The sequence below is a fragment of the Acipenser ruthenus genome, chromosome 49, assembly GCF_902713425.1.
Source record: "Acipenser ruthenus chromosome 49, fAciRut3.2 maternal haplotype, whole genome shotgun sequence".
Lineage (NCBI taxonomy): Eukaryota > Metazoa > Chordata > Actinopteri > Acipenseriformes > Acipenseridae > Acipenser > Acipenser ruthenus.
In genome coordinates, this window is record NC_081237.1 from 3,281,844 (window position 1) to 3,308,988 (window position 27,145).

The 27,145-nt window shown below is 39.5% G+C and overlaps 1 protein-coding gene across 4 annotated transcripts; it reads left to right on the forward strand.

Moving 5' to 3' along the window:
• The first annotated feature begins 36 nt into the window (after nucleotides 1-36).
• LOC117966355 (polypyrimidine tract-binding protein 1-like) lies at nucleotides 37-25,515 on the forward strand. Of its 4 annotated transcripts, none has more exons than XM_059014782.1 (16): nucleotides 37-144; nucleotides 2,401-2,454; nucleotides 5,042-5,072; nucleotides 11,744-11,816; nucleotides 11,899-12,071; nucleotides 12,476-12,622; nucleotides 13,430-13,588; nucleotides 13,845-13,955; nucleotides 14,315-14,516; nucleotides 16,039-16,116; nucleotides 16,514-16,656; nucleotides 20,134-20,167; nucleotides 21,376-21,468; nucleotides 21,833-22,049; nucleotides 22,184-22,261; nucleotides 22,604-25,515. In XM_059014782.1, the coding sequence occupies exons 1-16, from the start codon at nucleotides 137-139 to the stop codon at nucleotides 22,734-22,736; spliced, it is 1,734 nt and encodes a 577-aa protein (XP_058870765.1). In that variant the 5' UTR covers nucleotides 37-136; the 3' UTR covers nucleotides 22,737-25,515. The 4 variants fall into 4 exon arrangements, with proteins under 4 accessions (XP_058870765.1, XP_058870764.1, XP_058870766.1 ...); XM_059014781.1 differs by having other exon boundaries at nucleotides 14,315-14,492; nucleotides 15,991-16,116; XM_059014783.1 differs by having other exon boundaries at nucleotides 14,315-14,492.
• Nucleotides 25,516-27,145: the final 1,630 nt, after the last annotated feature.

Genomic DNA, 27,145 nt, shown 5'->3' on the forward strand with positions numbered 1-27,145 from the left:
CGCCTTCAAGCCGTACTGTCTGGAGGTTGGGCCAATCAGAGTACGTCTCGGTGTTCTCCGCCATTTTGTAGAGGTATAAGATAACACGGCGAAGCTGATATCTCGCTGCTCTCATCCTGTAGTTCTGTGTTGTGCAATGGACGGGTAAGTAAACTGAGACTAAACGCGCCTAAAACTATTAAAAATAAATAAAGTTACGCGCTACCGAAACATAAAGTGTCGTATTAGAGATAACATTTGTAGAGTTACAAAAGGGGCGGGAACTTAACTTAAAAGCAGTTTTCTGACTGAAAAATTTGGTTAAGCCAACGTCGGGAAAGGAAGAGACACGGGGGGGGCGAAAAGAGGCGAAACTCGTTTTAAAGTAGCTTGGGTTTTAAAAATGCGTCAGAAACACAGGTTAAAAGTTACAGCGTTCAGAATAACAAACGAAGATGCTTGAATTCCACTGTTGGTGTAAAAAAGACTTTTTGGAAAATATAAATGACGCGCGTGGTTTGGTTACTATGGATGCAGATTAGTTTAACATTGTATGTACTTTAATAGAGTGAAGGTGCTTTTTCTGATGAACGGAAGATTCGGGTTTTTTTTCTTAGAAGGAACTACTACGGTGCGGTTTCTTCTGGGATTTACGTCATCAGTTAAAATTATATTAATAATGCTGTTTCATAATCCATTTTTGATAACAATTATTAATAAACAAACACCATACAGTGGACGCTCTACTTTAGATCATCTTCTGTCGTGTAAGTAACTTGCTTTACTCATGCACCGTGCATCAACAAGTTGGTATGGTACCGTGCGCATCACTAAGCAAAATGGTACGTATTGCTGCAGTCGTACCGGGAAGTGAAACATACGCAACCATAGATTAACTTCAGCGTGGTGGTTTTAAATTGTTGATTTTTGTCGGTTAAAAAGAATTGGTTCGAGCGCTGGAAAATGTTTCACGAATGCAGTATGCGGTTGTGCAGACAATGTTAAATTACAGGGCATCATTTGTGGAAAAATTCTAGAGGCACCACAAGGCTATTTCTTTTTTGTCTCACTGACTCGCCTGGATTTCGTGAAACAACCTTGAGTAACTGTAGCTAAAACTAACCACGTCACAACTGCAATCCTGCTTTGGTGTTTTGTAGTATGCGGTTTAAACTAGCAAGCGTGTAAAATTCTGTCTTCTGTTTGAACAGGCCCGCCATAGCATTATTGTAACTAGATAAAATAACTTAACCCAGTTTAGACTTTAATTTATCTTAATCCCTGCCTCCCGCAATTTTAACACCTAGTCGTCGCCAGCCAGAGATGGAGGTGCGTTAAATTGAAGTGATTGCTTGGATAAACTTTCAATAACAACCCATTGTCAACTAAATATGCTGACTAGTGCTTCTAAGTTGAAATCTCCACTTAAGCCAAATAAATCTGTTTCCTTCTAGACCACGCCTTTCCCTCATTTACGGGGTTGTGATCCTCAATTGTAAGCCCTGGCATGTTGCCCTTGGGCAGAAATCACAAGCATTACTAGCAAAACAAGCTCTACAGGATTTTTGATTTGGTTTCTCCTTCCCGAGTAAGGAGCGAATTTATAGAGAACATGCATTGTGTCAGCATCTGGTCAAACCAAGGTTAATCTTATGTGGTTTTGTGTAATTTGGAAATTTAGGATGGGATCTCTGCTTGCAGTTCCCAGGGAATGCTTCCTTTAAGGATATTGGAAGGGGGTGTGGGGGTGGATATAATCTACAAACAATTTCTTTTTTAGATTTAGCAGTAGATTGAAAGTAAACCTGCCAGCCCCCCCCCCCCCCCCCCCGTGGTAAATGCATACTTGATCGTTTTATAATATTGGAATTTTGATTTTTTTAAATGGAGACTTTGATAGAAGCCTCTGAACCTTTAACTATTGTTTCATTGCAGAAGTGGGTTTTCTGAAGTAGTTATCAATTGACAGTAAGCTGTATTGTTTGGCAGTAAGCAGTTACCAGGGCCTCACTGTATACAAGGTAGTGTCAAAATAACATGTTAAAGTCATTTTAAAGGAACCAAGCAGAAATCGCTTTTTGTGTTTCAAAGTGAGGACAGACATCACTATGCCTGCTAAATCAACAGTTGGCTTTTACAGTAAGGGAATTCACCCATGACTTAAAACCGTTGTAAAACTGAGGGTTATTAATAAATGTGTTTTTTTTTTTTTTTTTTTTTTGGTAAGTTGTGCATCTGGACAAAGGCCTGTTCTTGTTTAGCACTATCTGAAATGTGTATTCCTGGTATAGTAGTATTTTTGGCGGTTGTTCCCAGACTTCTGTTAATGTAGATGGAAAGAAATGGCCTGGAAAGTGCAGAACCCTTTAATGTAATCATAACTAAATTGTGCTTCTTTTTTTTTTTTTTTTTCTCCTGCAGCCGTCTAGAGACTGATTTGTATCCTATGGGATCCGGTTACGCTGCTGAAATAGAGTAAGTTTGAAGTTTCAGATACATAAATCCGGATAACCATTGTCCCTTTTTTAAGTCCTTTTTTTATATTGTCATGTTTGGGACTTTAGCTACAGTGTAATGGAGGTGTTGGCCCTCTGGTACTCTTATGAATGTATTTTAAGTAGTACAGTGCATTGAGTCAGGCAGTAATATGAACCAGGGGTTTCAGGTGACATGTAATCTGAAGCGTAAGATCTTGCTCTTGGTCTCTGTTACCTAGATGTTTCCACACCTGATAGAGGCATGTTTAGATAATAAATTAAAGTTTTCAAAAGGTGAATTTGAATCCTGAAATGTTGTTCTGAAGCATGTATCTAGTACTTTTTGATTTTTAACCCCTTCATGGAATTAAGATATGCATTTTATTACATTAAATCCAGCCACTATGAATGGTTTATGGCTTTTTCATGAAGTCTGCCAGTCTTGGTATGCTTTTAATCAAGTAGAAAAGTACCCGGTTGTGCCTAATTGGGTTTCAGAAGTAGGTTTGGTGCTGAGCAGGCTGCAAACAGACGTCTATGGACTAATCTGGGGTTTGAGTGCTGATCTGCATGCCAATGTTGAGAATTCAATTAGATGTCGGTCAACTGTAAAACTCTAGATGTTTGAAAATTGAAGCTGATTTTCATGCCCCACCTAATCCCTTCTCCTGATATTAACAAGTACTGTTTAAATAGCCTGGTGGATTCCTCTTTTTAATGCATCAGTTCTCTAAGCAGTGTCCACATTGTCAATTTGCGCATAATCATAACTTGATGGAATGCAGTGCTAGTGTGGTTTATTTAACATTGATGCTAACATTTAATTTGCAAAATAAAATGGGCTGCCAACAGTATATTGAGATTTTGATGCAGAATCATTGGAGCATGCATGATAATGAGGAATCAAGTTTGTAACTGTTTGCTTGGTCAGTAGGGTTTTAGCCAGTTTTTGTAAAATTTAACTACGCCAGTTGGGTTTACTTGATATTTAATTTTGACTTGAGTCACATCTGTTTGTCCATGCTGTAAACTAGCATGACTTAGTTGGGTTTCTGGTAGGATTGCGGAGGAGGGTTTTTGTCTTGAGTTTCCTGTGGGGTGGGGAGTGCATGAGAAACAGGATGCAGAGTGGAAATGACTTGGGATGACTTGCAGGCCACTCTGGAAATGTCAGTTTTATATAGGGGAGGAATGTGAGCTGTTTTTCATAAAGCAACATTTTGGCTTAAGATTGCTCAAATAACAGATGTGTAGCTGCATGATAAATGAGATGCCTGGAATGTGCGTGTTGTGAACAATTCTATTTGTATCTGAAAGAATCATAAAAGGAAAATTGTTCAGGGGGTTAGGCTACCAAATACAAGACAGCCATGTGAGAATAGACTTGTTTTATAGTCTAGGAAACATTCCAATGCTGTCTTGTGTTTATAGTTATACCAGATGTGTTGTACTGTGGCCTCCTCTGCTCCCTGCTTTGATTCAAGTGCTCACACACACCTGTTGTAACATGCAGGTTTCTGGGAGTTTGTATTTCCTGGTTTGGAAAAACTGTGCATGCCCGAACAGCACTAAATCTGTTCTGTACAGCGTGTCAGTTGTGTTCTTCTACGCTTCCAATCAAATGCCTCGTCCTATTTGATAGTTTATCATCGACTTAATGTCAGGTGTGTGTTTTTTTTTCTTTTTTTTTTACTTGAGATGCAGGTAGTATTGTTAAACCTGAAGGTTATAATCTGGTTTGGTGCCACTGTTGACTTTGATGTACACTAAATTAAGTGATTTTGAGAGCATTTAAATAAATGAATAAGTACATTTTGGCAGTCCCTATCTATGTCCTGCTTACTAAAAGTGAGCATCTTCATTGCCTTCGTCGGGGCTTAATCCAGGTGTCAATTGAACTATAAAGACTCTATCTAAAATGCCTCTCTCCCCTTTTAGTCACAATATCAAAGTGACTGTGCAGGTTCCTGCTAGTTTATTAACAGACTGTTTAACTTTATTGAAGTGAGGAAGCTTGACTGCCTGCAGGGCTTACAAAAGGATTGCACGACGGGGATGGAAATGCCTGTAGTAATTAGAGCAGTACTTGCTGGTTTCCGTGTGGTGGAGATTTGCATGCTGGTTATGTTGCAGCTACTATTCCAGTTTTCAAACCTCTTTCTTGGAACTATTTTGCAGCTTCTGAACAAGGCTGTAGTTTATTATACTGCCCTGTGTCCACTGTTAAATAAAATGCAAATTCACAGATCTATACTGAATGTTTTTCCAAGATCACAATGGAAAAGGTGGTCTAAAAAAATATCTCTAGTCCTCATTTGTATTCATGTTGGAAGGTTAACGCATAACATTTTTACCCTCCCTTCCAAACCAAATAGTGCAGATTTTTATCTGACGATCATGTGATGCTTTTATTGTGCTGCAGATCTGCTCTGTTTAAGGTGGAAATTCTCTGTCTTCGCTAGTGTGTCAGTCTTTACTAATGCCTACCCCACACATCACTGCAGCCAACTAACTTTTTATTGATTTAATTTACCATCTCATCTTTACTGCTATCTAACCTTACTGTCTTCTTATTCTCTTTACAGCAGTGTCCACGATATTACAGTTGGTACAAAGGTAGGCATTTCTTCATCTGTTTCTTATGCTTTTGGGAACTTTTTATAGTTTAGTGCAAACCTTTTTTTGTTTCAAACACTTCCTGCACTGTTCATCTCTACATATCTGTGGCACTGGCTCTCAAAACACAGCAGATAAGGGTGGGGTTAGAAATGTGATACACGTAGTGCATTACTGAAATAACTGCCAATTTATTGGGAAGGTATATTCATTGCTTAGTTTGATTTATGCTTTTATGCGTTTATGCTTTGCATCAATAGTGAAGCATTTTAATGGACTTCACTGTAAGAAATTGTTGGAGGATTTAGGTCTTGATTGGAACAAAAGGCAGTACTGTTGTGAACTTTAAAGGGCAGAATTGAATCTGCACTGTATTTGAGGGGGTAGCCCCTTGGGCAGTCATCCTCCCCAAATAAGGCCTGTCTCTTTGTTTTACCTCCAGCTCGTGATAGGGTAGATGAATGTCCTTGGCGGCTTCATTGGGTTTTTTAGTATTTTGCTATTCTACAAGCAGAACTTGTGACTGGCTGGTTTGTTAATGAATTGTAGTTTGTTCTTTTAGCCTTGGTGCATCTAAAAAAAAATTTATGCACTTAATTATTTGTTCTAGATTGGTATTGCTAGTTCCTGTTTTTAACTCTTAAATAAGCTTTTGTATGTAGGTGTTTGCTGGGTTTATACAAAAAAAAATGTGAACCATTTAACAGTTATTCTAAGTAGCTAACCAATCAATATCTGAACATTATAGTTTAGGTTATTGTTGGTGTATAAACGTCCTTGAATTGTGCTTTTTAGGTAACAGAAGAATTCAGGGACTGAGCACTGGATACATCCTTATTACTTTCCAGCAGTAACATTTATCCTGAGCCTTATGTCGCCTGGATATAAACTAGAATGTTTTTCTTTAAGATGGTCATGCTGCCAGTTGTACTCTGGCACGCTGCTCTGTTTGTGAACTTTAAGCTCTCGGGAGACTTTACTGCGCTTTTACAGCTCTCTAATTCCAGCAAACGAACAAAGCAATGGGGCAGTGTACTGTTCCCTAAGGTAGGCCTTTATGGAATGGATATTAAGACACAGTTGACCCTGTGACTGTCGGGTTTCCTGCACTACAGCTTGTTTTGCACAAAAGCCAGGTTATTTCTCTAGACCTTGATTTTTGTTTATCACTTGTGTAGCAGTTTTTAAGCAGTTCCAGACTTTCTGAACTTCTAGTTCCAAAGTCTCTCCTTCATTTTGAAGTAAAACTACCTTTTTACAATAGAAACAGAGTAACACTTTTTTAGGGTTCCTGTAGAACTTATGGTTGTAAACTTCCCAAATTATGTAACAAAAACTTTGTTTCTTGGCTCCAACTTGTGTTGACTATCTGTTAAACTGAATTGACAAGACTTTGCTTGTGGAGGTGAGATGGGCGCAGCAAGCATGTGATCTAGAAACATAAACATGGCTGTTACCATGGAAACCTTAATTTGTGTGGTTGGGCGTACTGCTGGGAATGCAGAGGATACATTCCTCTGTAGCCCTGAATGCTGTTCAGAAGCTGCCTTTCTGCTGAGGGTTTGCAACAGGATGCAGAAGACAGGCTTGCACATGTAGAGCATGCGGTATCTACATCCGCTAACTTCTCTAATTGCTATTGACTGCTGTCGCCTGCTCTAATCGTTAACTGCTCGGTGTCTTTAAAAAGTGAACCACTTATTAATCAGCCAGTTTTCACAGGCCAATTGGAATTGAGCCACCTGGAGTACAGTGATCAAAGCTGCTCTATAAATCAAACTGTGTCTACAGTTCAGAGTTTAATATCCTCTACTAGCAAATATGGAAGAATGGAAAAATGTTTAAATGTGGTCCAGTTTAAAGGGGCTTTGGATTTGAAATATTGCACCATCCAGTATTCACTAAATCCTGTATCCCAACCAGGCAAGTTATGTTCTGGGAATGTTTAGTGACACCTTGGATAGGACAAAGGGCAGGGACTTGAATAAAATCAACACCAGAATTATTTTTTACATGGGGGAGTTGAAGAGTTAATCATAGTGAGACTGCATGGCTCCTGCCTCCCCCTCCCCCTTTAGAAGCTGTTTGCCTGAGTGAGGGAGCTTATCGGCGCAGGAAGGGAGTCTCCATTACTCTGCACTGTGTGCTCGTGGCCTTCCTCCCTGGTGTGTTACAAGGTTTATATTCCATTTCCTGAGGGAGTAGTCTCTTGCTATTCACTTTAACAGCCGTGAAAAGCACTGTGGGCTGTAATTAGTGAGGAATGTGATTGCGGCTTTAAGTTGAAGTCAACAGTTTGATGCTTCTAAAATGCTGTTAATGCAAAGTCATTCATCTATGATCATAATGTGTTCCATTAGCATTGACCCTCCATGACTTCAGGTTTAAATTACAGTAAAAACATTTTAAAGTATTTTATGATTTACTGTGGTGTTTTCTACATATTTGGTGTGAAGGCTTGAAGAATCGGTTAATTGCATTTTTATTTGATTTGTTCCTGTGTGTTGACGTAGGGGTTGCTTTTGACTAGCCTAGGTTGTTTTTTTTTGCTAATGTAAGGTGTGTTCTCCCTTGTTGAAAGAAACCTTCTAAACCTGATTCCTTTATTTCTCCTGGCCCATTCAGACCCATTGTATGCTTATCCTATTAGTTTGTTGTGGGTGTAGCTTGCATGAACCACTGTAGCAACACCATGGTTTCACTGTAAAATGACCCTTGAAGCAGTAGACTTGGCAACAATTGGATATTCTAACCAGGCGTGGCACAGGTTAATCCTCCAGACCTGCTGGAAATATGTTGCTGCCTTTGTGTTGCCCATGCAAGCTGTATTTAAATAGGGGGAGGTGGGATGGGATAGGTTAAACTGTAAATAGATCTGATCATTTACCTTTCTGTTGAAGACAGCCCTGTAAAAACAAGGCAGTCTCTTGAGATATAATGGGTGACGACGTGATGAATGGGACCTATTCATGGTATGCAAATAGTCCCAGCCCCCTTTCAACAGACATGTTCACAGCCTGTGTCGGGCCTGTTGAGGGTGTTGATTTTTTTTTTTTTGGAAGTGATGGGGAGTGGGCGGGTATGAAAGGTGGGAGAATGGCCCCCTGCTGAACACTCTCCAGGGGGAAAGGCTTCATTTTTGTGTACAAATGTAATTTTTAAAAATTAAATTGCCTGACTTTCTTTTGACATTGCTAATAAATGTTTAGTGTTTGGGAGCAGGAGTGCTTTTGTTTGAGACAAGACTTTGACCCCTATATAGTTTCTACCCTTGACATAAATGAGTGGACCTGGCTTCTTGGTTAATGTGTACAGAGGATCTATTGGCTGCAGCTATAAACAATCCTAATAAACTTCATCAAGTGGAGCACTATACTGACTGACTTGGGGGTGGGTATGGATCTCGGCCACGAATTTAAATCCAGTGTCTCTTTTTGGAAGAGAGCTAGGAAATTGTCTAGCAAAGCTTCCTAATTTGAACAAAGCTTTGGCAAATGTGTGCGTAATTTATGTACAAAAATCAGGACCTGTAATCGCCATTTAGTTGACCAAGCTTAATTGTGAAGGATTAATGTTGCATTTTGCCTTTAAGGATGATCCACATAGCCAGAGTTCGTGGTATAGAGTTCCCTCGCTTCAACTTGCTGTAATTTTCCTTCGGGTAACCTGTAGCTATTTGCACGCAGAATGAATCCTTCCTCTGTCGGGAGAGCAAGGCGAGGCCTGGGCTGTGTGCCACGGTTAACTCAGCACCTGAACTTTCAGGGTGGAGTTGCCTTGGCGAGGGAGGGAGTGACAAAGGGCTGTTGCCGTGGCAATATCTCTCTTCCAGCAATGCATTGTCAATATTTATGACCTTTTAGCTTCTGCACTTAGGAAGGATACCTTTTACAAACCCCAGCCCTGAAGCCAATTAAAGTCTCAAGCTTGTTGAATAAGCTATTAAAGCCATTTATTTGGAGTTAGCGCTTGCATATTTGAATTAGCAAATGAAGCAATACCTGTACACTTAAATATTTTGCACACAATAAATAAATAATGCTGCAGCCATATGCGGTTGACTGTGACTGCAAAGCACTATACAATCTCTTAAGTGGTGTGTGATAGGGCTGTAAGTGTTCCTTCTTTTTAGAAACTGCAAGCCCTGGCTAAGTTGCTTTGGAGGTTTATGGCAAAGAAGGGGTTTTGTGTTCTCATGTACGGAGGGAGACAAAGCCAGCTCTGTGTGCCCTCGGTCTGTCCTGATTAATAACCCTGCAAAATTGAGACCACTTCAGAGCCACATGCTGGAGCCCAGATGACTTCTCTGCTTGTGCAGAGGAAACGCTTGATGGTCTGTGGTGCTTTTGTGATCTGGGATGTCTGTTCACTCAAAAGAAACTGTCTCTTGTCAAGGGACCCACCACACTCTCTCACTACATATGGTTTCCATTGGGCACTGAATTGTGGGGGGAGGAACATCCTTGCACTGAAGTAATGGATTCCCATGCATTTTAAAAGCAACACTCAATTGAACAAGATGATTGCTTTTTGTCCTCTGGAGGAGTGTGTTCTAAACGCCCTAAACTTTGCCATAGTTAAGGGATGATAAGGTACAAGTGTTGAGGCATGAACTGGCTAATACAAGCTGGTGTAGTGTTCAGTGTGTGTTGAGGGTTGTTGCATGTTGAAACTGCTGTTGAATCGAGTTGCTGAGCGCTGTTTGTACTTTTAAGGTGTTGCTTGCCACATTAGTTTGTGTTAATGCATTACAAATTGTTTGTATTGCACGGGGGGGGTGGGGGGGGTGTGTGTTACTCCACTGTTTGTTTATAATTGTCTTTATCCAAACTTAAATTAGATGATGTTTTGTAGAGTCTAATTGCTCATCCTATATGAACCCCCTCTAACCATCCCTCATTCCTCCTGACTGCCGACCCAGAAAATGATAAACTGTTTTCCTTTGATGTTGGAATTCCCCCTCCTAAAGCCTCATTAAATAGCCAGGCCTGCTTTGTGGGGGAGGTGATCTGTGACTCTTCGAGGGAGGAGAATTCTTTATTCATTGTGGGGCGGCTGCAAAGGTGTGCTTATGTGCAGTCATCAGAAGTGCATTGGAGGAATTCTCTTATCAGCAGACACAAATGCCAGTGTAGTGTCTAACTTTTTTAAAGTATTGCTTGGGTTTTGTTACAGATTCACACTGATGTTTACAAAATATTTTGCTAATGGAAGTGTACGGCTCAGAAACATGATTTCTCTGAATGATCAAATTGCTGCAGAACGCTAGTTCGGGAAAGTGTTTTTGCACATAGGTGCATAGACTTGTATTTCAAATTTGCAATCTTGGCATCCTCTGTCAATTCAGATTTATGGAAGCTTCAAATAATGTAAGTATTGAGCAAAACCTGTGGCTCCTAAAATGGAGTTTGTCATGTTAAGGGGGTGGGTGTATAGAGAGCGGCTAGGTAGCTACTGGTTAGATGACATGTGTAAGAGTCATTGTGGGTGGAGGCTTACTGCTTCAAGGCATGTCCAGAGTTGCTTGGCATAGTGACTGCTCAGCTGCAGGATTGTTTTGCCTACAAAATACAGTGCAGAGTCTACTCGGGTGAGCTCACCTGTCGGGGGCTCCATCAGAAGTTAGAAGCCTTGCAGGTGCTGCTGTGTAAACACCCCTCCCTTATAAAAATGAAATGCAAAAACGTTGGCGTGCTAACTTCAAAATGAGGTGCTGCAGGTGGGCAGTGAGGCTGTGAAAATCCTGTGTCTCATCCTTTCTCACAGAAACTCTTCACACTGCCAATGTTGGCTCTTGAATAGAGACCCTCATTGTGAAAGCCCTTGTTCCCAGTAACCTGAGAGGCTGAGCAGGACCAGGGCGGTCTGAGCTTCTCCTGTCAGCTGGGAGATTGGGATACGCCTGCCCTGCTGAGAGACTCAATATGCCACATTAGCTACAGCCACTGAAAGTTTTTTTTGTATCTTTTCCAGTCTGTTATAAATGGTTGTTACAAACATCTTTCAAAATAGATCCCAAACAGTAGGGTCATTAGTGTGGTGTTGTACAATCATTCTTGTGGCAAGTTGTCCCTTCTCTCAGGTTTGTTTTCTAATCAAGCAAGAACATTTTAGAAAAATCTCTTAAATGAGGTCAGCTTGTTTAATGTGCTTGCATGAACTCCACAACATCCCCTTCTGAGATGCACACTTAATAATTGATGAATCCCTGAATAGGTAGCTGTCATGAAAGCTGTACAGTGACCGGCTGATACTGGAGCCATATCACTGAGATCAAAGCTTGTTATCTTGGTATTGTTTTTCAAGGGAGATAGTGTTGTCTTTTGTTGCTTGGGTAGAGGTGGGGTGGGGGGTTCTGCATGTAGAAGTGGTTGTTCATGATCTGCAATGTACCTCAGTGAGGCAATGCTGGTGAGCCCCAGGGCAGTAAGTATATCTGTCCATATTTAACTTTTTTTTTTTTTTTTTTTAAAGTACACAAATGCTGGTTTGCCTTAAACTGATTTACTTTTAAAATACCCACCAGGTAAAACCGAGCAGATTGTCTAAACATCAGATGAGTTGTACAGTTATTGGATTGGCAAAAGGTTGCTTATGACCACTGTTTAGACTTTAAGGTCTTTTTGATTCGTGTACCCAAATAACACTTTTTTTTCTTTTTTTTTTTGTAGCGGGGATCTGACGAACTTTTTTCCTCTTGCGTCCCTAACGGACCCTATATCATGAGCAATTCGGCTGCAGCAGGTCAGTAAAGACGGCTATGATTGTTTTTTAAAATAAAACAAGAACCATGCATGAATGCTAATCCTTCCATTTCATTCATCAGCCAATGGCAACGACAGTAAGAAGTTTAAAGGAGACCACAGAAGTCCTGGGGTTCCCTCGCGTGTGATTCACGTGCGCAAACTTCCCAACGACGTCAATGAAGCCGAGGTCATTTCACTGGGACTGCCCTTCGGTAAAGTCACCAACCTGCTCATGCTCAAAGGAAAGAACCAGGTACTTGAAATGTAGACGCATCTGTGTGAAGACAATTTTCAGCTGTTTAAAAACAAGGCATGTGGTTGTTACTTGAATTCAGGTTTTTCTGTGAAATCACCCAGCTATCTGCCTGTAACAAAGTACTTCTAGGCTGCTGTGATTACTACTGATTCAGAGTAAGGATGCAAGCTGGAGTTGAGTTTTAAATGTTCATTTCTATTTGTGTTGCCATTATACATGTGGTGTGTGTGTTGGATGTTTTTTTTTGTGTTTTTTTTTCTGTTGAGTAAGCTTTTTATATTTTCTTGGACCCCCATTGTCGCCACAGTCGGTTGTAAGTGGCAGATCCCCTTCTGAGTAGAACTGCAGCTCATGTGAAGTCTATATCCAGCACTCATGTTAAGTCTTCTCTGCTGCAACAGGCTTTCCTAGAAATGAACACAGAGGAAGCAGCACAAACGATGGTCAGTTACTACTCTTCAGTGACCCCTGTCCTGAGGAATCACCCCATTTTCATCCAGTACTCCAACCACAAGGAACTCAAGACAGACAATTCTCCTAATCAGGCGGTGAGTTCGTGCATTTATTGTAGATCAGAAACCTTGAGCCAAGAAAGGTCAGGGGTTCCCAAAAAACTTTCTCTTTCATGCTGAACTTTTTTAGAGATCTTGCACCTCTTTGTTTTGTGGGTGGGGTTTTTTTTAGAACGGAGTACAAGTAGGTTAAGCGACTTGCTCAGGGTCACGGTGAGTCAGTGGCTGAGCAGGGATTGAATTGGGAACTTCCTGGTAACAAGCCCCTTTCTTTAACCACTGGACCACCAAGCCTACCTATATCATGTATCTGTAATCCTCTAGCTTCCACCCTGTCTTCCACTTCCTTGTTGGTGTGAAAAAAATGTTGGTGTGAAAGGTTTGTTGGCCCAGCCCATGTTATGTTGCAATACAGTCTTATACAGTGCTTGTTTTAATCCTCTGTACCTTGCCTGCCCTGTCACAAACACTGTTTCTTAGGCAACCACATACCATTGCAGCCATGGATACACAGCAGAGTGCTCTGTTTAATCTGTAAGGCTAGTTGCAGTTTGAGAATTAAAGTAGCACATGGTGCATTTAAACTGACTGTGCTGTGTAAATATTGTTTGTATATAGAGGGATAAGTTCTCTGTTTTGAATCATGTACACTTGTATGCACAAATGCTGTTGACAATGGGTACATGTGTGAAATGTTTTGTGGCTATACTGAATTTTTTTCTCTCAAATGAGACGATGCAAAATTCAGAACCCCTCATTAGTCTAGTCCTATTGTACAAAGGTTTATTTAGCTTTACTGCTGAATCAAGTATTGAATGGAGTTCCCCTAAATTCCCTCCCTAGAGAGCACAAGCAGCCCTGCAGGCTGTGAACGCTGTCCAGACTGGGAATGTAGCGATGCAAGGCACTGTGGACACTGCTGGATTGGGCAGTCAGAGCCCCGTCCTGCGCATCATTGTAGAGAACCTCTTCTACCCTGTAACGCTGGACGTCCTGCACCAGGTATGTTTAACCCAGATCCAGAAGGCAGATATGTAATCGTAAAGCTTAAAGAAACCAAGTGGAGGAGATGGATTGAATACATAGGCCAAAATGTTTTGTGCATGACATCCATTGGGCTACAGTTGCTAAATAGCAACATTTTGACTAGGAGTTGCTCTTCATACATTTTCAGAACAATTAAAACCTGAGGAAAAGGCTTGCTCTAACACACACACTCTCTCTTTCTCTCTCCCCCCCCCCCCCCCCCCCCCCACAGATTTTCTCCAAGTTTGGCACAGTGTTGAAGATAATCACATTTACCAAAAACAACCAGTTTCAGGCTCTCCTTCAGTATGCAGATCCCTTGGCTGCTCAGCATGCTAAACTGGTAAGTGGCGCCCTCTGCCTGTAGACAGTTTGCTCCACAGGTTCCTTGCAGACAAAAACAACTTGGCTTGCAATAGGGATGATAAGGTTAATGGAAAATTGAAGGCAAGTGCTGGCCTTATTGACAAAAGTGAAACGATAAACCGTTGAAATTGATCTCAAACATAACTGACACAGCTGCCCTGCTAATGTATAATATTTTGTACATAAACATACAACAGTTTGACAAACATTCAGAACTTTTCAGAGTTTTAACTTTTCAGTTTCTGTTGTGGGCATGGGAGTTACTGGAATAAGTAGTTGGTTGCCCTCTGTAGTGGCTGGTTGTTTCCCTTTATAATGTGTTATGTATTCTTGTAGTCTCTGGATGGACAGAACATCTACAATGCTTGCTGCACTCTGCGCATTGACTTCTCCAAGCTGACCAGCCTGAATGTGAAATACAATAATGACAAGAGCCGTGACTACACCCGGCCTGACCTCCCGACTGGGGATAGCCATCCCTCCATCGACCATCAGAGCATGGCGGCCGCCTTTGGTAAGGAAGCCTGTTTCAGACTAGGTAAATGTCTCTCTGCTCCTCCTGTCCTTCACTTCCACTGGAGAGCTGGCTAGTACAGTATAGCTAGGGCATGAACTTCTTGATTTTTATTTTTCCAAATCTCGACCTCCCTTTTTTTAAATGTTAGTTGATAGTTAAGCTTTCTCTGCATTCTAAAAAAGAGAACTACTAAGACTGGGAGATTTTAAATGATGGACTTGCTGTTGGTGTACACTAAACGAGTGAAAATAACTAAAGCACAATGATAAACTAGGTGACTGCAGTAATGAAATGTAATTCGGATCAGCGATGAACAAGTAACATAATTTGTCATGTCCGTTTTGAATTACAAATGAAGCAAAAGAGAATCTGGCTCAGTAAAGATATGAAGGAAAAAACAAGTGATGTTTTGTAATTGACAGCTTTTAATGAGTTTAATTGGATAACAGAATCGGCCAAAAGTTTTTAAAGGGGCGTCGTGATCAAAAATAAAACCTGAAAACTTCAAGCCCTACGTATAGAATAGGACCTCTCTGCAATCACCTGTCACTCTACTTAATCCTAGCAGAGCTCTGGGTTTAATTAGCGAGTCACCAGGCTGATTGAATGTTTTAATTACTTTTATTCTGGCTTGGACTTTGCATTCACTCAATGCAGGTACCTAGTTTCCACTGGAAATTGTGTTCTATTCTGCTTCACCCTGTCCTATGTGCAGGTTGGCTTAATTTTCCATTCTGACTAAGCAAGGTGTTTTTCCCTATTTTGTACATTCTAACAAACTTGCCTAGCTGGATGAGAAACATTCATTTTAAGCTTCCTTCCCTTTAATTTATTGGGGTGGGGGGGTACAGGTACGGGTAGGCAGTGATTTTCTGTAAGACTTCATCTGTAATGACACTCAAAGTTTTGCACACTGGAGATTGCAGGAAATTAAATCCTGCCAGAAGAGTCACTGATTTCCAATGTGTAAAGCAAATGCTGGAGCCTCCCTCAATAGTGCTACCTGTTTTAAATTGACATGACCGGAATAAGAGTACAGTTCTTGTAAGAATACAATATTCAGTCTATTTCACTGATTTAATAATTCACTGATTTGGCTACTTCACGGTTAGGGCATTTTGACTGCATTGACAGAAGTACTATATTGTACTAATATAAAGACCCTTCACTAATTCCCTCCTTTTTTTTGTACAATTCATTTTTTCTGGTGTGCAAGTCAGATGGTCAAATAGAGTGATCACGTGAATTGCTGATTCTGTTTTGAAAGTAGATGACTGAAATTAGGGCTTGAGAGCTTGGGGGATCAATTATTTCTAGTTTTTGCTCAGCCACTGATATACCTGAGACTCTTGGTGCAAATCACTTCACCTCCTTGCTCCTTAACTCCCAAATCCACTACCAAACAGAAGTGACTTCTCAGGTCAGTTGTGATGTAATATAGCCTTGCTAAACTTAACTTAAAATAAAAAAGCGTGTTTGTATTTGGATTCTCTAGCACATGCTTCTCCCCGCTGGCCTGATGTTGGCTGCTTCTTTCCTGCAGGTGCCCCTGGTCTAATCTCAGCCTCCCCCTATGGAGCTGCTGGGTTCCCATCTGCCTTTGCCATTCAACAGGCTGCAGGTCAGTAACACCCCAGCATGGAGCTCTGTCTCTGTATTCAATTACGCATGTTCTGAGATCCGTTACTATTGTGTTGCATTTACACTCCTTCCATTCTGCTGTCCCTGCATGCATCTCTGTTTTATGATGTATGGCTTTTCCAGTACTGGGGTTCTGTTTGTATTGCTGGTTTTAGAATCCCAGTAGAAAGTCCTCTAGGTTTCTGTCTTTTCAGTGCAAACTTGTGATGAAACAATTCAGTACATGCTAGGATCTTGGAACTGGATTTAATTCAAAAGTTGCACCAAACTCTGTTTCTGTACTGATTTTATTTTCATTTTTCTTGAATTTTCGATCCTCTGTGCTTCGGTAGCATGATTTACGCTAACGCTGCGTCTTACTTGTGTTGGTTTTCCAGGCATGTCGATGCAGGGTGTCCCCGGGGCGCTGGCCTCTCTGGGTATCCCCGGTGCTGCTGCTGCTGCTGCTGCTGGAAGAATGGGCTTCCCTGGCCTCGCCTCGGGTCACTCAGTCCTGCTGGTCAGCAATCTGAACCCTGAGGTTAGTAGTGTTCCTCATTGTACTGGAATGGAAGGGTGGCAGGGCAAAGCAATATGCTTTGCTCAAATTACATTACGCTTACTCCTTGTACGTTTTAATCAATGTAGTATGAAACTGCCGCCTTGCAAAAGGCCCTGGCCTTCATCTTCTATTGAAGATCCAGTAATGTTAGTGCCAGCCCCTTGTGGAAATCTAGTCCCCACTCACAACACTCTATTACAAGCATTTTTCCCTTTTCAGTGTGTTTAACCAGTTCATGTGTTTTCCTTCACAAAGGCTTCCTAAAGGGTTTTCCCCTCTTGTGTTTCTTTGCCACCTAAATGTCAAATCATTCCTTTTAATATTCCCAAAATTCCTGTTTTTGGGGATTCTTTACAAAAAAAAAAAAAAAAACTTAATTTGAAAGTGGTTGAGGGGTTCAAATCGCACAGAATCCCATTTGCAGTATTTGGGTATCGGGGCCCCTGGTGGCTGGCTGTTTATATTAAGTAACTTCCATGTCTGTTGTCCTGACCTACCCTGTTTATTTTTTTAACTTTACTACATTAGATGTATTCTTAAAACATGAAGCCATGCTAGAATATCCTTGACATCTTTAATAGAGTAGGTTAACTTATTTTATAGACTTCATTGTAATCACTGCATCCAGTGATTTTTAGTGTGGCTCTGCTTCCTACATACACTACAGCTGCTTCTGGTCCGGATACATTTGAATAACTTCTAGCCAAGAACTAACATAGTCCAGTCCTATTTTTTTTTTTTTTTTTATATATATTTTTTTCATGCTTTTTGTAATATTGCATTTTAGTCTTACTCAAGTTTATAAAGAGACAATATTGCTTCAACTATTTTCCTCTTCACTATAAGCGCATGATACTGAATGTGAGACTGGGATGTTATGTACGATGTGGTCACAATAGAATGGCATTGGAACACCTGGGGGAATGGAACTGGGGAGATTAGTGATGGGACGGTATAAAATTTGCATGGTATGATAACGGTTAAATAAAACACCGTGGTAACCTTAATATCCCGGTATACAGTACATCATGCAAGTTATAAAATAAAGTCTTAAATGAAGACTAATGTAAATTACTGTAATTCACAAAAATAAAACCAACAAATCACACTTCCTTTCATGGAATGATTTAAACATTTGGTATTTAGTATTTTACTATGCCAAATAACTTGGTACGTTTCTTTTTTAAAGAATCAATAAAAAAAAAAAAAAAAAAAACTAAAGTTGTACACACTCAATGTTATACTACAACAGTATTAAGATATATTTGCTCAAAATGACGTGGTGCTGTAGTTTGTTAAAACATTAACGTATAAAATTAAATAAATACTTAGTTTAGCTGATGGTAAATAGAATTGGAAATGATCAGTCTTATTGCTTAAAACACAAACATGTACCACAGGTTAAGAGCAGAGAATAGTTGTTAATTGTTTCAACCGGATAAATAAAATATGTATAGCAAAAAATAATGTATTTTAATACTAAAACGTGTTGTTGGATTTATAGCTACACGTCACGACATTGCACAAGTAAGCTTCGATGATTATTACACATGTGGAGTTTGTAAAAAATATTTCTTCACTTAGCTAAGAAAATTGGAATACTGTTATAACTTGTTTAAACAAAACTACGTTAATAAGTAAGCTATCCTGCTGCAGTCGCGTGTCTGTGCTCATTTTAATTGAGACATTGGTCGTGTTCTTAGATTTCCGCAGTTCTGTACAGTGCTGCACAGAAATCTGTGCAGATTCTGCATAGCCCAGCGCAGCTTTGAAATGTTACTGCAGGAGGCTGGCTGCGGCTGTGAACCAAAGGGGCGATGCAGAGATCATGAGCGACCTGTTCATCGTAATGCAAATAACCACTAAAACTACTGCTGCCACCTTGTTAGCGTAGGCGAAATGACATTTTATCATTATACAATGAAGCGGTGAACAGCCTTGTCAATGTTATTTTAAATAAATAAATCAATTATTTAAACAAACCTACTGTATTAAATCTGTGAGGTGATGTATAATTTTATAATAGTTAATGTTAATCAATTACATTTAACTGACTGTTGATAATCCAGACAAAATACATTAAATGTGTGCTGCGCTGCAAGGTTTGGAGAAGGCGTTTCTCTAAAAGCTGCGTGTGACGTCAGAAAGACAGCAGCCAAGAGCAGCCGGCGCAGCAAGCTCTGGGTAATGGAACGCAGCGATTTGAAACGTGTATTCTGTGTCGTTGACAGTTATCAAAATACAGTATCAGTTCACAAAAAGATCTTCCTCAGACACTTTGCTAAGGGTGCAAGTACCATCGCTTGATTTAGAAGAAGAGTGTTTGCAGTTGAGAGAATGCATTAACCGGTGTATAAAGGAATTACGATAATTGCGGTGTAGAATAAAAGGAATGGTGTTAATACCGTAATGTAGCCAAACCGGTATACCGACCCATCCCTAGGGGAGATGTTGGCAATCTTGCACATTTTCAAAAACGATGCCACATGTTTTCTCGCAGTGAATTTCTTAAAGCATTGCTTGTAGAGGGCTCTATTGAGAGGGGAGGGGGGACTTGAATGTTTGTTTGTAACAAGTGCTCCAAAATTAGTATATTAGTGTAGTATAAAAACAGCTATGATTTTAGCTGACTGACCTCAGCTTTATATTTCCCCTTCACACCCGTAACAGCACTTTTTTGCTCCAAATGTTTGTCCAAAGTATATTAATGCTGAAGACCCCATAAATGCCAGTACCACTTTAGTTAACCTACAGGGTGAGCATGCAAACCACTCTTTCAGATGGTGCTATATTGGGTAGCAGTTTTCGTAAACTGAAATGAAATGTGCACACCAGTCTTAGTAATACTTCTAAAAAAGCAATATTGTCTCTTAGCTTTTCTGTGTATCATGTTAAACTACTATTTCATTTCCCTTTTTTATTTAAATGTGTTCCTGCTAGGTTTGAGTTATAACCAGTAATTAAAACTATTAATGACAGATAATAATAATAATCATATGCAAGATGGAACACAACATATTTCTTTGTGTATACTGACCTGTTTTTTTTACTTCCTTTTTTCTTGTTTCTCTCCCCATTCCCCTCTCCCCGTTTTTGTTTTGTTTGTTTTTATTTTAATTCCTTGACCTGGAAACTCTTTGCCCACTGACTGCACGTACCATTTATCCCTGCCCATCCCATCTGCTTCCTATTGTTTGCAAACAATACAACAACAAATACACAACACACAATTTGTTCTTTTTGGATACGAACCTCCACCAAAAAACAAATGGAACAAAACTCCCCACCAACTGTCCTCTCCCAAATATTAACCTTGACACTTCATGTCCTTGACACCACCGTTCTCACCATTTCCTGTGGATCTGGCTCGCTGTGGATGATATGTTCAACCTCCACTCTCCTGCCTCCGATCTTTTCCTGTCCCTTCTTCCTGCCTTGCTCTGCTGTCCTATAAAGAGAGTTGCGCCCCAATGCCTCTTTATTCTTTTCGGTATGTTATCATTAGCATCTTTTTATTATCCTTTTTTAAAATTTATTTTTTCATCTTGTATAGCTTTGAGTGCTTTTCAGTTTGGTTGTGTGTGGATCATTTTTTATTTTAATCATTGTGTGTGTTTTTTATTTTATATATAAAAGCTGCAGCATTCTCAATTTGCTTTTACCTAGTACTGTTTTATTACTTTTTTTTTTTTAGCTTGATGCCTATAATGCTGCTTTTCTGTTTGAGTCATTAAAATCCACGTACACACTTATTTGAGGCTACAACCTGTCTGCATTCCTATTTTTGTGTTTTTAAAAAAGTGCATAAAGATAAATTCTTCCCCCAAACGACAGTTTTTTAAAATTCTAATGCCAAAATACATGTGAAATCTATCATTGTATTTTGTTCAAAAATCTTCAAAATGAGATGCTGCATCTTTTAGCCACTCCTTGGTTTTCCCCATTTAAGATCAAATTTTTTTTTTTTTTCTTCTAAACTTGGATTTCAATAGAAATATGCATGTTTTGTTTTGATTTGCTTTTGCATGCATTTTTAGTTTAGGCTTGAACAACTAAATTGACTCAACCAGAACACTACGGTTAGACTTGGCTTGTATGCATTTTATTTAAATAGTCCCATAAATCAGAATGTTTCTGGTGCTTAGTCGAGATTTAAATAAACTTGGTGACTGGTTTCCCTTTTAAGTATCTTATGTGAAACTAGTCCTTTTTTTTTCTTAAACCTCAACTAATATTTGCCAAGGCCACACTGTCTACTTTTATTGATAACTGTCTCGGGAGTTAAGTTTACCAAGGTACCTCTTTTCCCCTTGTGTACGTTAAAGTACTTGTATTTGTTTCTGTAATGTTCCATTGCTGCTCTGCTGTAAAATGTAGGAATTTCCATGTGCTGGATTGCAAAATGAGGCATAGCAAGTTCTTACTGAGGTCAAGTTTTTAAATAAAGGGAGATTTTCTGTTCAAAGGCAGGGGATAGCTTGCTGTTTTTAACATGAGAAAAATTACAAGTCTCTCCTTTTTATAAAGAATTTTAAATGACAGATATGGTCCTTGCATGAAAATGTCAAACTGAAATGCCTCCTCTGATTTTGAAAACCTGACCACAGTTGGAAAGTTTTAAAATGCAGTTTTCGTGTAGTTTTCCTTTCGTATTCCACCGCTGAGTGTTCTGACAAAGCCCAATTTGTTTATTTTAAGGTGTGTATGGCGATGTGATCAGAGTGAAGATCCTGTTCAACAAGAAAGAGAATGCCTTGGTACAGATGGCAGATTCCAATCAGGCTCAGCTGGGTATGTTGAAAGCACAAACAATATGGAAATATCTTCTGCCCGGAATCATGGCTAAACCCAGATATCGGCATGTTATCTATGCTAAAATGGGGATGTAACCAGTTGAAAAATACTGGCCTGTAACCTTTTGTGTTTTTGTTTTTGAGTCTGACTTTGTGAATGCAGTGGTACAAAGCTGTCTGTTCTTTTTCCTGGAATGAAAACATCTTCTGCACCTCAGATGCTGTAGCCATCGATGGGTATATGACTAAGGGTTTTCATGGTGGAGGTTTAACATGGGACACAATCTTTGTAGCCGAGGTGAACTAGACAGATGGCACCAATTTAGATAACTTGTGTAACCTGTGTAATCCTTGTCCTGTAGCAATGAGCCACATGAATGGGCAGAAGCTGCACGGGAAGGCGATCAGGGTGACCCTGTCTAAACACCAGACAGTGCAGCTGCCTAGGGAGGGCCAGGAGGACCAGGGGCTCACCAAGGACTTCAGTAATTCTCCCCTCCACCGCTTCAAGAAGCCAGGCTCCAAGAACTTCCAGAACATCTTCCCTCCCTCTGCCACCCTCCACCTCTCAAACATCCCGTAAGTGCAAGCCAGTATTGTTACTCCTTTAGGTTGTGTAGTTTTAAACCTAAGTTTAGTTTTTAACTTGTAGCAGATTTTTGGTGCTAATCTATTTTCCCCCCACTTTTTTTTATTTATTTTTTTTTCCCCAGACCTTCTGTGGTTGAAGATGATCTTAGGGTTCTGTTTATGAGCTGTGGGGCAGCCGTCAAAGCATTCAAGTTCTTCCAGTAAGATTATTTCTTGTATTCTAACAAGCACGTGTCAAGTCACTGGGTCTGAATAGGACACTTTCATGGAATATTAGCAGTATATATAACCACTGCTGGTAGAAGGAACTGTTTATTACAATAAAATTGACTCCTTTACTCTGTTTGACACATGTTTAACATCCTGCACAGCACATTAATAGAGGTATTATTGTTTAATGTTTACAAACAGTAGCTGAACCATATATTTTAAATAAGTTTCATGTGCAGTAGTAAACATTTGTGTGGGTGGTGTGTGGTTTTTTTTTTTTTTTTTTTTTTTTTTTTTTAAAAACACTTCCTTAATTTTGTTTTGAATTTCAGGAAAGACCGTAAAATGGCGCTGATCCAGATGGGCTCTGTGGAGGAGGCGATCCAGAGCTTGATTGAGTTTCATAATCATGACCTGGGGGAGAACCACCACCTGAGGGTCTCCTTCTCCAAATCCACCATCTAGAGGAGCAGGCAGGGCAAGAGGAAGCGCCGTCGCCTATAGACTTCAACTCCTCAACCCGATAACAATCCACGAGACTCACTTCCATCATTCCTTATTCATATATATGAATATAAAAAATATATATATAAATATATGTATAAAATGCCACTTTGAACCTAGAGACCAGAAAAACGCAAACCAGAGATTTTATTTGGGTTTTAAGAATCTGTTTTAGCTTTTATTTTTATTTATTTTTTTTTACGAGTAGCTGAGAATTATTCATTTGTTTTGTTTTTTCTCCCCATTTGTGATCTGTAAACAATGCTACGCCTAGTATATAATTGGTGTCTATGGAACATTCCCGTTCATTTTTTTTTTTTTTTTTTTTTTTTTTTTTTTTATATAAATGTACTCCTGATGCCTTTTGGGGACCCATACCACTGTGTAGTTTGTACAGTACTCAACTTCAAACGTCCATGCTGCCTAGAAGAAAGTCCTGTGCCTTATTTTCTGAAGATGCTGTTTTAGTGGCTAAAGAAATTTTAAAATTTAATTTTTTTACCCCCAGTACTTGTGTGGATTTCTTTAGAGGGGGGTGTTTAATTGAAAATTGCAGAGAAAGGCCTGACGGAATATTTCTGTTTTGACTTTGGCTTCTAAGAACTCTCTGCCATGTTTTTGTGTTTTGCATTTCGATGTAGAGGAGACTGGTACTGAGCTGCTGTAAACTTTAGCAGCTGTAACAGGAGAGGGATGGTTTGAAAAGCACAGAGGGCACTGGAGTGCAGTGGAAGGTTCACATCATTGGCAAGTCTGTAGCGCTTGTGTACATAATTTTTTTTTTTTTTTTTTTTTTTGACTGATCAGCTTCCCAAGTGTGCATTTAATTTTTTCCAGATTGCCATTTTATACTGGGACTTTCAGTTTTATATCTAAATATGTGATTACTGAATTTATTTACTGTCTTATTACTGTGTAGCCCTAGGTAAACAGAAATCTTATTCCATGTACTCTTTGCCTTAAAGTTATGCAAAATAGTTTTTTTTATTAATGCTAACCTTGTGTAGATTTTCATAAGATATATATATTCATCATTCTTACACTTTCTGTTTTTTAAAGAGGGTTGCTGTTTAGTTTTCCTATCAGTGGTGACTAGTTGTATTTGTGCCTTTCTGCATCATTAACCTGAAATGTACCCATTGAAGCACAGAGCAGGACCTGTGATGGTAGAGTGGTGGCATGCTGACTTTTAACTGGCTTTCAAAGTGCACCTAGTATTCTCAGTCATTGTCCTGTTGCCACCATAGGTCCAGGTTTCTTTCAACCTGGTCCATTTAAATGTTGAACAGTTTTGTCATTAGCAGCTAGTACAGGAGATCTAGATGAACTTTGCTTATTTGGCAGGTATTGGAGGTGCATTCAGCAGCTCAAAGATTAAGGTCTTTCAAACACTGCTGAAATTCTGTGGCTGTTAATTGGGCATTTCTTACTTCAGGGTTATATAGCAAATATGTCTTAAGACAGACAAGTTTTCCTTTAAGCTTCTTTGATGTCTAACTGGTAACAAGCACACGGTTTAGTGGGTACAACTGAATTTCTGCAGAGTAGTGTAACTTCTCCTAAGCCTTTATTTTCCTTTAAACTTAATCTGGGGGGAAAACCATGTTTTATCTTAACTTTGTAAAATGGTTCAAAGCAATAACATGGTTTAGAATTTCTCCTTATAAATACAATTCAGGGTTATTACAGCATATCTAGGACCAAAGGTTTTATTGTGCTTTTTTTCTGTTTTTGACATGAAACTTATTCTTTTTGTACTGGTGGTTTGGCTAGTCTCAATAGCCCCTATGAAATATTGTGGCTTATAAACCTGGTTGCATAAATTGGCATACAGGATTGTCGAGGACAATAGTTGAAAGCTGTATCTTGAAGTAGATAAAGCTGACACAACCTCTTCCTCCTTTTTTAAAAGTGTATTGCAGGATCTTATCCAGATCTGGTGCAATGTACAGTAATTGTTTTAATAGCCTTAATTTTGTTTGGTATTTGGGACCAGAGCAAATATCCTAGACTATGCAGCTTTATTATCCCAATGTGCATTTGCAGCGTTCCTGGTTGGTTAACTTAAATTGGTGGAAGGAGGATTGCACAGCTTGTGTCCTCACCTGTGCTGTTTTGCATCAGAATCAATCAGTTTTCTCTGGAGACTTTCCCCCTCATTTCAGTTAAGATTCATCGGTGGTTTTTAGTTAACTCCCATATCTGCCTTAATGGCATCTATTTTATAGGTCCTTAAGTTGCCGTTTCACAGAATGCTGGGAAAATCTCCAGAGATCTGTGGTTCAAAGGGGGGGTGGGGTGGGGGGGAGTAAATGCAAGCCTTAACATAAAGAAATGTAAATGATGCCCATTCCATGTTCAAGATGTGTCTGGCTGCAAAGTGGTTGTGGTTTGGGTTTGGGGGGGGGGGGGGGGTTGTTAACAGGAAAGAAAAAAGGTGTAAATATTCATGCTTTTTTTTGTACCAGGTAAATGGAAGCAATACAGGTTTTATATGGATCAAACAAATGTATATTTTGATAGCAACTATGACAAAAGGTTTTTCAGACAATTCTAGAACTGTTGAAGAAAAACCCATTTAAAAGTTTGTAACACAAAAAACAAAAAGAGAATTAAAATATTTTCTAAAAGTTTGTATCCTCTTACTGCATTTTTTAACCCATTGTTGTGTAGCAGTTGATTTATGGTTAGTACCTTCTGGATCTTGTGCCTTCAATAAATTTCTTTCTTTTACTCCCTCTTTCATCTCCTGTGCCTGCCTTTTTTTCCCCCCCTCCTGTTTTCATTCACTTCAGCAGCTAAAAGGTTGGATTCTGTGTTCTGAGTCCTTGCTTGGCAACTAAAATCTTCTTTTCCACTTCGAGCTTCAGTTTTGCACAGTGGAATCCTGACTGCCATCCTTTTCCTTTCCCATTACTCAAATGTTGTGTTAACCCCTGTGCCTTGGACATAATGGAGGCACCCATGCTTGCCTCTTTAGAGAGCTGCCTACCTGGCTGTGAAATGTAGGGAGGGAGGAACATTTGTCTGCTTGTATTGCTCTCTTGCATTTATTTTTACAGTGGATGTAGGTCATAGTGAAGTACTCTTAAGATGCTGATGGCTCTAATTTGACTCCTACAGCCATAGATGCCAAAATACTTGGTGGTCCATTTGTCAATTGGAACAAAAACGGCAGACCCATTGAAAGACTTTTGGTCAATGTTTCTCACCGAATGTATTACATTTCTTCAGTTGCAATATGCATGCTGGAAACACGGGTAGATTGGCAACAGTATTTATGTACTACCATGTTAAAATAAGAGCTAAAATATTGGAATACTGGAGCGTCCAGAGACATAAATTGTAACATGACATGATACAAAGTCTTCAACATACTGAAGAGACGAGTCCAGCTGAACTTGCTTCTGAAACCTCTTCCTTGTCATTGATGTGTTCATTGCAAAGCAGACGTCTGCTCCAATTAGTTCACAGATGAAGGCTGTGCAATGTTTTGTCTACACACGACACATAGGCCATGACACCAGTAGTCACAAGGCATACCTGTAAACCTCTTGCTCTGTCATAGAATGGTTGAACCTTTGGCGTCTAATCATTTGTAAATGGGAGTGTCCAGCTTTAATTCATTGCATGCAACAGCTCCAAACCTGGCACTTACCACGTCATCCTACAGAACCCACAGTCCAAAAAAAAGAATTCATTTTAGATCTTGGTGCTCTCAATCAAATTGGAGCAAAATTCAAAGAGCATAATGACTTACACAACCGACTTCCTGAAACCCCCTATTGTGTCATAAAAAATATTCTGTGAAGTACAAGCTGCAGAAATAAAAAATTAAGGGAGTTGGTGGCCATTTTTGATTGTGGGGGGGGGGGGGATTATGTACGATCCTTCAACTGTTGGTAAAAAGATGAGCAGACAGCATAAAGTCCATTCTCACATGTCGGAAGAAAACAACCCAAAATAATAGGAGAAGTTAGTGGGAAAAGCCAGTTTCATTCTTGTGTGTTTTTTTTTAATTTATTTATCTTGATAGAACTCCATGATTTCTTGTGTAAAGTTTGAGTGGTGGAGTTGAGCCAGAACATGGTTCTGGTACTGTTTTCTACAGGCAGCTCAGATATCACCATTCTGCCACTGACACACAGATACCTAACGTAAAGCGTTCTGACAAGATGGAGAAAGGCACTTTGTGCCAATACTTGTAGAAATTAGATAAATGCATTACCTATTATAAGTGTTATTAGAAGTTCAGTAAACAAAGTGTGAATTTGCATAATTCAAGAATATGTAATTTAGAGATATAAATAAATATTACATTCTAAATATTATATTAACCCTTTTCCTTACATCCAGTAATGTCAAACATT